General features: G+C 43.2%; 1 protein-coding gene across 1 annotated transcript; it reads left to right on the forward strand.

Moving 5' to 3' along the window:
- Window positions 1-686: 686 nt before the first annotated feature.
- On the forward strand, window positions 687-12,867 carry GAMT (guanidinoacetate N-methyltransferase). Its single transcript, XM_030217346.1, has 6 exons — window positions 687-1,005; window positions 4,199-4,344; window positions 4,638-4,701; window positions 7,810-7,877; window positions 12,108-12,218; window positions 12,394-12,867. The coding sequence occupies exons 1-6, from the start codon at window positions 825-827 to the stop codon at window positions 12,532-12,534; spliced, it is 711 nt and encodes a 236-aa protein (XP_030073206.1). The 5' UTR covers window positions 687-824; the 3' UTR covers window positions 12,535-12,867.
- Window positions 12,868-12,878: the final 11 nt, after the last annotated feature.

Here is a 12,878-nt window from a genome sequence, read left to right on the forward strand (position 1 = left end):
AGGTGAAGCGACCTCGCGAGACTTCAACTCTCGGTGGCCATTTTGAATCCTGAGACCGTCACAACAGGATGCAGGGCAAGGACAGAGCTCCGGGCAGGAAAGTGGGGGCTCTTTCCTGCCCCGAAGAGGTCACTAGACCACCAGGGCAGTAGATAGTAAGTATGGGAAGGGGAGGTGACGGGGGGGGGGGGGCATGGGAGGTGATGGGGGGCAGGGGAGGGGAATATGTGACGGGGTGGGGTGAGGATGCAAAAGAGGCTGGTAATGGGTGGGGGGGGGGCGGGACATGTGTCCTCTTTTTCAGAGGACAAAATATGGTAACCCTAGGTCACAGTAACCTATGGAACTTTGTAAGTCTAGGCTGCCATAGCAAACTATGGGGTCTTTTTACAAAGGTGTGCTAGTGTTTTTAGCGTGTGCATTAAATATGTGTGCGCTCTATGGGCGTCTCTAGTGTTAGCATGTGCTAAACTCTAGCCACCTTTGCTAAGCACCCTTTCCATTGGCTTCCTTTGCAAAGTGGGCGGGGGGGGGGCGTGTCACACAGAGCGCACGCGGGCTTAATTGTGTTTTGAAAATGAGCCCCTAAGTGTATCTGATGAGCAATTGGAGAATATTTCATCCTTTGGGAGCTGTCGTATGATATCACTTATTTCTTGTCCTAGGAGAACCTCATTCTCCTCCGACCCTCCCATACTCCTCTCAGGTACGTTGCGGCTAGTCACTGGTCATAATCCCAGTCTGGTGCTCCGCCCCGCGTTCATAAACTCCGGCCACCCCTACCCCTTCGTTCTTCTCTCTTTCTACCGAGACGAGTGATCGACATGAGTTCAGTCACTCCTCTACCCATTTTCTCGCACGGCGAGGACTGCAAACCCTGCTGGAAGGGGGCGAGCGCCGGCTACGATGCGACAGACACGCATCTGCAGATCCTGGGCAAGCCGGTGATGGAGCGCTGGGAGACCCCCTACATGCACGCCTTGGCCTCGGTGGCCGCCTCCAAAGGTAAAGTCACTGCGCAAAACTCTTTTAAATGCCTCTTGGGGGAACAATCTTTTTCTTATTCAGATTAAACACTGCCTCCCGCACCTGCAAACTTTCCGCGCACGGGATTGACTTTCTCTCATTCCGGACTTTCACTGGGTTCTTCTCCGTCAAAGGGAACAATCCACAATACACTTTTCTAGGGCTGTGGCGTTTATTCAATATTGGAAACAGTCGAGCACCTATGGGAACCGGTGTGCGCCTTCTCATAGCCAGAACCATAGGGGATTGGATAGGATTTATCTTTAAATTTGTTCACGATTCTTTTTGAAGACGAGTTATGTTCGGATTTAGGAGGTATTTTCTATCCCCGGATGGCTTATAGTGTCTACGTTAAACTTCATGCGATACTGTGTTCATTGGGGGGGGGGGGGAAGAAGTGAATAACAACAGATTGCAAACCATTCCCGCTTTGTGCCGAGGCTGTTTGGAAGTTCTATAATTAACTGTCATTACATAGAGAAACTTTACTTTTTGTTGTAAAGAGATATTATTGGTGCCTTAAGTATTACTTTAACTTTGTCTCCATATCCGTTTGTAGTTTAATCAGGGCCTAGACTTAGTTCAACCACACTCATTGCCCCTGTCAGTAACGTGTTTTAATAAAACAATGGATAGATTTAAATAAATTGGATTTGTATTGCATATACATGTTTAAAAAGTGATGTTACTGAGACCTAGCACAATTGGTGTGTCAGAATGGGACCCCCCCCCCCCCCCACACACACACACACACACAACAAAACAGAAAAATAGACGTGTTAGGTAGAATTTGAATACAGCCAGGGGGAAAACAAACAAACAAGAAGCATCAATTCAGGAAAGCCATTCCAGGCAAGGTGTGTGCACAGAAAATGCAGAGTGTGGCATTTGCAGTGGAGGGCACAGATAAGAGAGCAGCTTGCTTGATTAATGAAGATCAGGAGGGTGGGGGAGAAGAGATGAGTAGAAACTGGTACAATCTCAAAATGACCCTCCTCCACCACTTCAGTTTTATAGTGATCTGGCAAAAGTAGTGAAGGCATTCAGGGAAGGAAAGGAGGAATTTATTCTCTGGCCTGGTGGAGTCAGGATTAGGCTCCTACAGAAGGGAGCAGAGTCCATGCTGGCCCTTGAAACAGCCAGGACCTTGCACCTATGAATGAGATTTGCTAACTATAGCAAGAGCACACCTTGTTGCATAACTCCCTCTAGGGAATGGGACTTTAAAGCCTTTCTGTGATTACAATTAAAGTAGTTTTACTTATTATTATACAGGTACTTATTTTGTACCTGGGAGCAATGAAGGGTTAAGTGACTTGCCCAGAGTCACAAGAAGTTCCAGTGGCAATCAAACCCAGTTTCCCCGATTCTCAGGCAGCTGCATTAACCACGAAGCTACTCCTCCCCTCCTTTGCACTTACATTGCAGATTTCCACAATGATTGGATTGAGAGAGAACTAACTAACTTGTCCCAATTCATGGCCTTATTGACTTTTAATCTAAAGCTTCTGATCTGTATGAACTACACTGTAAGCTCAATGGGGCAGGAACCATTTCTGTGTATGGAACTTTATAGTGTTACAAAAGTGATTGATTAGGTGCAATATTTGTATTAATGTGATGTTGGGGAAGGTATAGTATGTCAGACTATTACATTTTGTTTATTATTAGGATCATTTACTAATAGCACATAAAGTAAAGTGGGATATCTCTGTCAAAGGGAGAGCAGAAAAAATTCTGGACTAGAGTTAAGAATAGAAATGTAAGAGTAGCTGCTGTACTCATGTCACATAAGAAACTTTTCAACAGCTGCTAGTAAACCCATGAAAAAGTATCTTCTCAAGGAAGGCACAGCTGAACTGCAGCCATAACAAGGGACTTCCCTGCACTCATCCTCTGCAGGAAGAATTTAGCCAGGGTCTAGCAGGATATCTCAAATCAATGCGTGCAGTGACCACTACACCTTCCTTAATAAAATTTTTAGATCTTTTGAGGACATCTGGATTGGCAGATAGTATATTCCTTTTTGCTCTCTGGCCAGCCTCACCCGAGCTTGGAGCTTTCATGCAGCCTCATTTGCCTGCAAAGTGCACCTTCACTGTCCTTCAACCCTCTTCACATACTGGCTGGTTTTACCAATAAGAGCTCGGATTCCTTAATGCAGCAAAATGTGAGAATTAATTCTCTAAAGTACTGTTAGTATTTTCCATCACTTCTGAAAAGCCAGAAGCTGAAACTGTGCTCCTGAGTTTAAAAACAGTTTAATAACCACGAGCTAAGCTAGATGAGAGCAGTATTGCCCTTAAGAGGGATAAATTCCACAAAAAAAAAAAAAAAAAAAAAAAAAAAGAAACCCACCAAAGTGAGGCTGTAACTACATTTAAACCACAAAAAAAATCCACTCTATAGCTTGGTAGATTTCTGTTGTAGGTATCCCTCAAAAGGTGTTAAAAAAAAAAAAAAAAAAAGTTTTAGGAAGAGACCACATTGCAATATATATATGGGGAATATGGTAAAAACCACTCTCCCAAAAAGAAACCAAATGGTACTTGTACTTTTTGCTTCTGGATTGGCTTCTACTACATACACCATCATCGGTTACAACCTGTGTGTATATGAAAGCGTTTGGTGAACAAAATAAATGTCCATAAAAAGTCAATTAAGTGTTTATTTGATAAGATTTCCTTGTGGGATATCGTAAAGAACAATCATGTAATGCCAGAGTATTTAATAGCTTCTCAAAGCCAGTCTTGAGTGTATAACATCAGGAATTTGCAAAATACAAACAGGCACATATCTTAGGTGCTCCATTCAATCTGTCCAATCTGAAGGGGCTCAACAGAAACATTTACATTGATTGTAAACCGCTTTGATGCATAGTGAAGGGGTATATCAAATCTAATGTAAATGTATCCTTTTCTTGGTCTTGCATCTTGGGCAGAGGGATGGATAAGATCGCCTTGCTGCCTCCATTGTTTGATCAAAACTACATATTCCAGAAGCAGGAACTTATTGTTTTGCTGTGCCGTATTTGAAATGTTTTTAGGATTAATGAAAATAAAAGGGAAGCCATATTCTACATAACAGTAGTAACCGATATGACTTGTGCTCAAGAGCAGTCAAAACCCACACAGTACAGTGCTGCTTGGTTATTTATTGTTTTGTACCACAGGTGGACGGGTGCTGGAAATTGGATTCGGTATGGCCATTGCAGCCACTAAAGTGGAAGAGTTTAACATTGAGGAACACTGGATTATTGAGTGCAATGATGGAGTGTTCCAACGTCTTGAGGAATGGGCCAAGGAACAACCACACAAAGTACAAGCCACAAATGCCATTTGGTGCTCATAATGTCACCTAGGATTTTTTTTTGTCAGTAATTAATACATATCGCACTGTTGATCAGTATTAACATATCCTGTTACATTTGTTTTCTAGTTAATGAGATCTGCTTGGCTCTTCTTTACCTTTGCCCAGTATAACTAACCCTGCTGGCCTAGCACTAGCCTCCTGCTCTGTCACAGAACCTGCTTCTGCTTAGGATCCAAGCTCTATGTGAATTTCTTCCATGCCTCTCATAGAGGGTAGTAACTTGCCTTCTTTTTGAACAGATTGTTCCCTTGAAGGGATTGTGGGAAGATGTTGTACCAACGTTGCCAGATGAACATTTTGATGGTAATGTAAATAAAAGCCCATACTATATACTTGGAAAAAAAAAAGTAATCCCCCCTGAAAAACAAGAGAACAGAATCTTAAAAGTAATAGGCAATGAACATGAGAAGTAAATCTGTCATTGTGCAGGGATATAGGAAGGAGCAGCAGCCTGGGCAAAGTATCAAGCTGTAGAGGGTTGCAGTATACTAGGTCCCAGGTATAATATGGGAGTGGAAGAGAAGGAAGGATTCTCAGAGTAGAATGTTCCTCTTCATCGTGCGGTGATACTATATAGAGATATGATATAGCTGTCTATTATAGATACAGATATATACAGTGCAATCCGCTTAAGTGTAAGGGTCTGGGACCAAAGAAATGCATGCAGTTAACTGGAGCATGCACTTACTGTTGTGACCCAAAGAAGCTTGACATCTGATAAACATATGTACAGTACATTATAGTACAGTATACAGTCTATGTTAACTGACAGGCTTACTTGAAGTAATCAGTTATAGTCCTCTGTACACTAATGGGTCTGTGAGTTCCATAGACTATGTCTGCCAGACGGTAAAAACTGTCATAGCACTGACATCAAGTGGCCTCCAGATAGGTCCGCACGGTGTTGAGACTCTCCAGTGCTCTTGCAAAAGTGACAGGTGGAGGTTGTTGAATTTCATCAGCATGTGCCTTGCTGCTCATTTCATAATCAGCCGTTGTTGCCTGCGTGTAGGTGCATATCTCTACATCAGTGCTGTCGTCAGCTGTTTGTAGATCATAATCAACAGCTACGTAGCGATGAAACTCCTTCAGTAACACCGGCTGGGATGTCAATAACCTGTTCATCTGACATGTTTGCAACAGCTGCATCTGTTTCATCCCTCTCCACATCTTTAACAAAGCTTGCCCGCTTGTAGCAGTTCACAATGGTTGCCTATGTAACATGATTCCAGGCTTCTTTCTGTATATGTAGGGAATCCAACAGTGATAGATTATGAGCCAGTTCAACACAATTATCCTTGCCTGTCTGGTCATCCATAACGCTCATCAGACGACGTAGCACAAGAGCCTGATAATGTTGTTTGAAATTGGCTATTATGCCCTGATCCATAGGTTGGATCAGAGATGTAGTGTTTGGTGGCAGGAAGACCACCTTGACGTTAGACAGCCTAACATCATCCCTGTGTACAGCACAATTATCACAAAGCAACAAAATCTGACGCCTTTGTGCCTGCATTCTAGTGTCTAACTTCTTTAGCCACTGCTTCCAAATTTCCCCAGTCATCCGTGAATTTGCATTAGCCTCGTATGACATAGGAAGTCGCTTAACTTTCTTGAAGCAACGGGGCTGTTTGCTCTTTCCAATGACGAGGAGGTTCCAACTTCTTACTCCCATCCATATTGCAGCAAAGGAGGATTGTCAGTCGGTCCTTCGACGTTTTACCTCCAGTAGTTTCAGCATGTTTTTTTTTTCCATATTTATTTTTATTGTTTTCAATAATAAATGGAATGACGACAAGAGCATTACTAACATATAAAGCATAATATACAATATCCATTCTTTAACCTATTCAAATGCTCCCATCTCTTCCCTCCCTTAAACTTCCGCCCCTCCCCCTTCACATCTGTGTGTGCCATTAGCCAGAGGTGCCCTGGGAAGATAACCATTGTTCATAAAGATCCCAAGTTTTATAATGTTGCAATAAGTGTCCAGTTCGTAAGGCCGTAAGTTTTGACATCAAGTAGATATAGTCCAACTTACACAGAATCATTCGCCAGTAGAGACCGTTTTTGTCAGCATTGAAAATGTCACGAGGTGAAAACTCATTCAAGATGGTAGGAAGAACTGAAACAACCCAATTTTCAGCACCAAAGTCATCAGCGTCTTGTTTCACACCATGCTGTTTCTTGAATTTTATGTTCCTCTCCTTCCATCTTTCCAACCATCCAACAGTGGCTTTGAATTCAGTTAGTCCAAGACTTTCTGCTAGCTGGTTAGCTTTCTCCATAAGCAATGGACCACTGACAGGAAACTGTCAACTCCTGACTCGAGAAACCCACTGAAGAAGAGCATCTTCTACCTCCTCAGCTTTTCCCGCCTGTTTTCATTTCTGTTGTGGATTTGTATTGTTTTGCCAGTCTTCCAGAAGCTGGTCTTTCTGCTTAAAGACACGTGAAGTTTGACTAGGATTGACACCATATTCTTTAGCAATAGATGCTTGACTTTGTTTTCTAATTTTTTAAGAACTTCTATTTGTTCAGCCAGTGTTAGTCTTACAGTTGCGTGATGACGACCCCAGTGTACACTCTAACAACATTCTTTCACTTATTCTGCCTGTGGCAGCTAAAGGGGTGGTAAATTTGAAATCTCGTTGGTTGTCATGTGCCATCAGCTTGCACTTATCAGTGGCTTAGTAATGTACTGAAGAATCACAATATACCATATTATAATACTTTTTCTATTGCTAAGCTGTTTATGATTAAACCAACAAAGTAAAAAAATATATATATGTATTTTTTTTTACTTTGTTGGTTTAATCATAAACAGCTTAGCAACAGAAAAAAATTTAATAATATGGTATATTGTGATTCTTCAGTACATTACGAAGCCCCCTCCAAGTTCCATCGCAACTGGAAAAATGTTAAGGAGCCTAAGAAATCCCTTCACAAATCAGTCCTACACAGTCCATCAGTCCCAATATTGTTTATATCCACGTCCTAAAGGGCTCCCACACCTTGGTAAATAGCTTGCATTTGACTCCACTAGAGAGCTGTCAGCTTGGTCATCAAGTATATGTATTGCAACTTGGCTGTCACATGAGCCTGGGGAACTATCATTTTTGATGCTACACTGGGCAGAATCATTATGGAACTCCTACCTTCAGGAAAATGAAGCTGAGGTATTAGGGCCCCTACTGGTGTCTACATGAGACTTAAGAGGTAGTAGGGTGTTTTGACTGGTACTGTAGTGGCCTTTGTGCCTATCTCTGGTGGGACCCAGCAGTTGTGGTAGGTGGCTCCTTAACATGATTTTGCCAAGAATAGCAACAGCTAGTGAAGTCCTATATGTCTGGTTTTGGGTTGATAGTTGCCATACATATAACAGCTACTTTTCTCTCTTTCTCTGAGCAGGAATCCTGTATGATACTTATCCTCTCTCAGCAGAGACCTGGCACACTCATCAATTCAACTTTATTAAGGTATACAAAATCTACGTTTAAGACAACTGGGCTGTATGATGTAGAATTTGTTCTCAAGGGAAACGCTTAGTTGCTGTAGTTACCAAGAACTAAAAGCCTAACCACCTGATTTTCAAAACCATGCTGTATGACTGAGAGAGAGAAAAAAAAGAGCTTACACCTGCTCATTTTCTATTGATGAATCCTCACCACCCCATTCCAAGAGGTGTGGGTTTACACTCTCCCACCAGCAGCTGGAAACTGAGAATCACTAGTTTGATGGTATCACCCCAGTACGGATACTGTGCAGTCCGCAGCTAGCCAGTATTTCTGTAAGAAAGTAACAAAAATTCTTCCCCTAAAACCACTATCAAAAGGGCACTGCCCCCTTTAACCATCAGTGAGCGATAATAAACTTTGAAAGAAAACAAAGGGGTCCTGTTGACTAAGTTGCACTATAGGTGCGCTAAAACTTGCAAGTGCTAATAAGAGACACACACATTCTGCTGGGTATCTAGTGAGTGATAATTTTTAGCATGCACTACAGCTTAGTAAACAGAGCCCCAAAAGAATTGTAGTGCTACCCCCACCCCTATTCTTACCACTGCCTCCCGTTTGCTACCTCAAAATGCAGAAGGTTTTGGACTGGCCTGGAGCAATTCAAGGAATGAAAATCTAAACTATGCCGGACCAGATCAACACTCTGCAACTATCCTGAGCCCAAGAAGTTTGCACGCTTGTGAAACGCAGCTGAAGCCCCCTGCAGTAGCACTTGCACACTGTATGTTGAACTACTCATTAGCAGCTGTGGCCGTTGAGATTGCCTCTCCTAGGACCTCTGAACGTGAACAGATGATATGACTTCCAAAAATCTTGGGTCACTCAAGTACCTTCAGTCCGTGTAACTTTCTGCAACCCAAGGTTCTCTCAGAAGATGAAACACCAGCAGTAAGACCAACTTGATTAAGCTGGAAAGGAAATAAGTTGGGCAAAGAACAACCTTTTCCTGTAGGCACGTGGAGCGCTGAGATCCTTCTGGCTGCGTAAATTGCAACCAGAAACACTGTCTTCAGTGTGACATCCTCAAGTGACACAGCCCAGAGAGGCTTGAATTTTATTTATTTGCTACATTTGTACCCCACATTTTCCCACCTATTTGCAGGCTCAATGTGGCTTACATTATATTGCAAAAGATATAGTTATGAACAGAGTAAGAGGTTTGTTCTACTGGCATCATAACTAAAGTGGAGAGTACCAGAGGAAGGTCCCAAGGAGGTACTAATGGCCTCTTGGGGGGCACAAATGCTTCATGCCTTTTACACCTCCAGGTATGCTAACAAGGGATGACCTTGGACAGGATCACTGTAACAGGCAACAGCTGCTACATGCACCCATAATGAGTTTACCAAGCCCTTGACTAGGTCTTCCTCCAAAAAGGGCAAAATATCCAAGAGGAATTTTCAAAAGCCATGGTCCCTATACTGTACCACAAAAATCTGTGAAACTCAACTATGCACAAGGGAGGTGGAATTTTTTTGTTCTTTTTTGTAGACTGTCATACCCTAGTGCTAATTTGGCTGGAGTAACTCTTCCTCACCTTTTGCCATTTAAACAGACAGACTCTGACAGAATGGAGATATCTGGCATTTGGATCAGTCCTCAAAACAGGTAACCCTCCAACTGGGAATATGTCCAAGTATCAAGGCCTCCTTGGCCAATCTGGAACAACCAGAACTACTGGGCCTGGGTGTTTCTCCACCTCCGGAATTACCCTGCCCAGTAATGGCCAGTGTAAGAACTCAGAGCAGCCCAGTCTAGGACCACCACAGGCCCAGACATTGTCCATCTGAATGATGCTGCTTATTACAAAACTTTATACATTACCTTCTCTTGAAAAGAGTTTAAAAATTGATACTGAATAAGATTGAGAGAACACAGAAATGGATGGCTGGAGGCTCAACCATTGACCTCTTCCCCAAACACAGGGAAAAGGCCAGCCTGAGGTGAACCTTCACCATGTTGCCTCTGTTTCCACTGAATCCCTCGAAAGGTGAACTTATACCTGCTCCCTACCAATTTTTTGAAAATGAATATAAAAAATTCTGTATTTATAAGAAATGATATACTGTTCTAACTGAAGGAAGGTTTTGGCCCTCAAAAGCTAGTCAAAAATTTATTTAGTCCAATAATAAAGTTTATCACCTTATTCTCTATATTTTTGTTAACCTTTAGAGTGAACTAACATGGTAACATGGCTCTACATTATTTTATTCTAAACTACTTTTTTTTCTTAATTGGGTTGGTCTTAGTCTCTGGTTCCTGCTGCCTCTGTCTTCCCTTAAACCTCATGCCTGTGTTTCCTATGCATTTTGGGGTTCCCCCCACCCCCCTTCTCCATTCTTCTGTACTTCCTTCAGATTTCTTTCAATGTCCCTCTTTTTACTGTCTAGCTACAGTTTTCCACTTTCCCTCACCGTGGCTCTCCTATTCTCCTTCCTCTTATTCCTCAATTTCTCGCTAACTCTATCCTCTTCCTTCCTCCCTCCATCCAATAATCTCCTCTCTCTTGCCCATCTTTTCCTTTTCCATCCAGTCATTTTCCTCTATCCCCCCCCCCACCCCTTTCCATCCAGCATCCCTTGCCTTGGAACCAGAAGTAGCAGAAGAAAGAGTAAGTCACAATCTTCAGCCTCTATGCACCTGACTACCACAGGGCTACTATACTACTTAACACTTCTATAGCAATACAAGGCATGTACACCATACATGAAAAAAAGACAGTCCCTGCTCAAAGAGCTTACACTCTAAATAGGACAGACAAACAGACAGGGCTAGAACCGACCCTTCCTAAATAGGAAGTCTGTGTCTTGAGGGGGCAGTGCAGACTGCATGCATGGAAGCTGAGGCCCTGTGACTGTTCTGTTTTGCTGCTGAGATCAGCAGTGGCTGTGGCAGCAGAAGGGAGGTACAGAATGTCATGGCTGGGGCTACTAGGTGTCTATGTCCATGCAATTGCCTAGTGAAGGGGCCAGCTCTGTGTTTGGAAGAAATAGTAGGCCTGGTCATGTTTTAAATCTAGTTAGAGAACTCGCCTGCTGAAGATAGTGCCAAAATAGTGAACCCTGCAACACAACGCAACCAAAGCACGTAATGGACATAACACAACTCTTTTGCTCTACGATTCCCTAATGTGTCTGTTCCACATGAACCTTTCCACAACATCACTTTGTATTTGTTCATACCGGAGTTGGCGAATGCCTCTCCGGTACTATGTAAGCCACATTGAGCCTGCAAATGGGAAAATGTGGGATACAAATGTAATAAATAAATGAAATGGAGAGTTATGAGCAACAACATGGTCTACTGTGCTGGAGGAATAAATAAAAGCTAATAATCCTAAGCCCATGATACCTCTGAGGACAGAGTCACCTCACCCAGCCAATACCCCCCCTTTCCCCAGGCTTGCATCTGTTGTGACTGTAACCCCTTCTTGATCCTCCAAATCCACTGGTGCTCAAGCTGTTTTCTTCCTTTAACAATCAGGCCAGGCTCGATCTCCTTTCTTTCCAAAGTAGGATGAACTGCACACCCAAAGGTCCCAAGTCTAAGCTAAGCTCAACCTAGCATGCCATATCTTGAGCTCCTTAGTGGGTGGAAGTAGGTTGAAACTATTTAAGATTCACCTCACTGGGCTAGCCAGGAAGCCCCTCTGCAGCAGTACACAAGCCGTTCTCTGCTTGTGAGATTCTTGATCTTGCTTCAGCATTGGGGGCTCCCTCACAAAGTTAGGGGAGGCATACAAGAGGCACCTCTGCCACTATCCTAGTACCACTCAAATAGGCAGAGGGTAGGAAGAGTTGGGGAGGAGGGACCTGGCATAACTGGGTTCTGCACCCCCCCCCCCCCCCAGGGCATCCAAATCATCACCACCAGGTCATGCTCTCTGATTCCCTAACAGCACTATCCACCACCCAGAATCAAAGTTTCCCCACAACACTTCTATAACAGCCAGACTGTATAAGCTTATGTCCTTCCACCTAACAAAAAAAACAAAAACTGGCTAGTTGTAGACTACACCGGATCAATATCAAACTAGTGTTTTTAGTCTCCAGCTGCCGGTAAGAGAGCATAAGCCTAGACAGTGGACTGGTCCGGAGGGATGATGAGAGAAGATTTTCCCCAACTATCTTCTCTCAATGTCTCAGAGAGCTGGGAACTAATCCTTCCCTCCCCCCATCTTTGCTCCTGCAGGACCATGGTCACCGGCTGCTGAAACCCAGGGGTGTCCTTACGTACTGCAACTTGACATCCTGGGGAGAGCTCCTCAAGACACAATACACAGATATTCAGAAGATGTTTCAGGTAGGTCTGAGATGGAGTTGCACCTGCCATGAACTTGGCTGCTTTTTTTGAGCCATTAGCCTTTCTCTTTTTGCTAGAGCTGCAGGATACAATATGCTAGTATGCAGAGACAATGCCTGTTAATTTATAATAAACATGAATCCACTTATCAGTCTGCAATCTTTTTCTCTCACAGGAGACCCAGACTCCACACCTTCTTGAGGCTGGCTTCAAGAAGGATGCCATTAGCACTACCCTGATGGACTTGCTTCCACCAGCAGACTGCAGATACTATGCCTTCCCCCAAATGATTATACCGACAATTGTAAAACATTAATCAGTTCACAGCATCGAATGAATAATCAACAGAGCAGCTGCAATTCTAGGAAACCATCTGCCGCATTGTAGAATCTTTCTGCACCCACAATGCACTTCTACCTCTTCTCCACCCACCCCACCCCCAATTTACTATTTTCTTTAACGCTCACGTACATTACCAGCTGTTGTCTAACCTCACTCTACAGTGCCTGAAGACAAATTGGTGTGGTGTTTTCAACTTGAAGATGGATGGGAGAACAAGCAGACAGAGTTAGGTGCTTGTCTTTAAATAACTAACATTGCTAGACATGTATGTGAGAAATTCCAATAAAAAAAATAGCATTCACCATCACCTAGAACAAA

The sequence above is a fragment of the Microcaecilia unicolor genome, chromosome 11 (genome assembly GCF_901765095.1).
Source record: "Microcaecilia unicolor chromosome 11, aMicUni1.1, whole genome shotgun sequence".
NCBI classification, from domain to species: domain Eukaryota; kingdom Metazoa; phylum Chordata; class Amphibia; order Gymnophiona; family Siphonopidae; genus Microcaecilia; species Microcaecilia unicolor.

Coding starts and splice junctions, on each gene's coding strand:
- GAMT (XM_030217346.1), top strand. CDS start 825: ATGAGTTCAGTCACTCCTCTACCCATTTTCTCGCACGGCGAGGACTGC. Junction 1,006..4,198: donor CTCGGTGGCCGCCTCCAAAG/GTAAAGTCACTG, acceptor TTTGTACCACAG/GTGGACGGGTGCTGGAAATT. Junction 12,219..12,393: donor ATATTCAGAAGATGTTTCAG/GTAGGTCTGAGA, acceptor TTTCTCTCACAG/GAGACCCAGACTCCACACCT.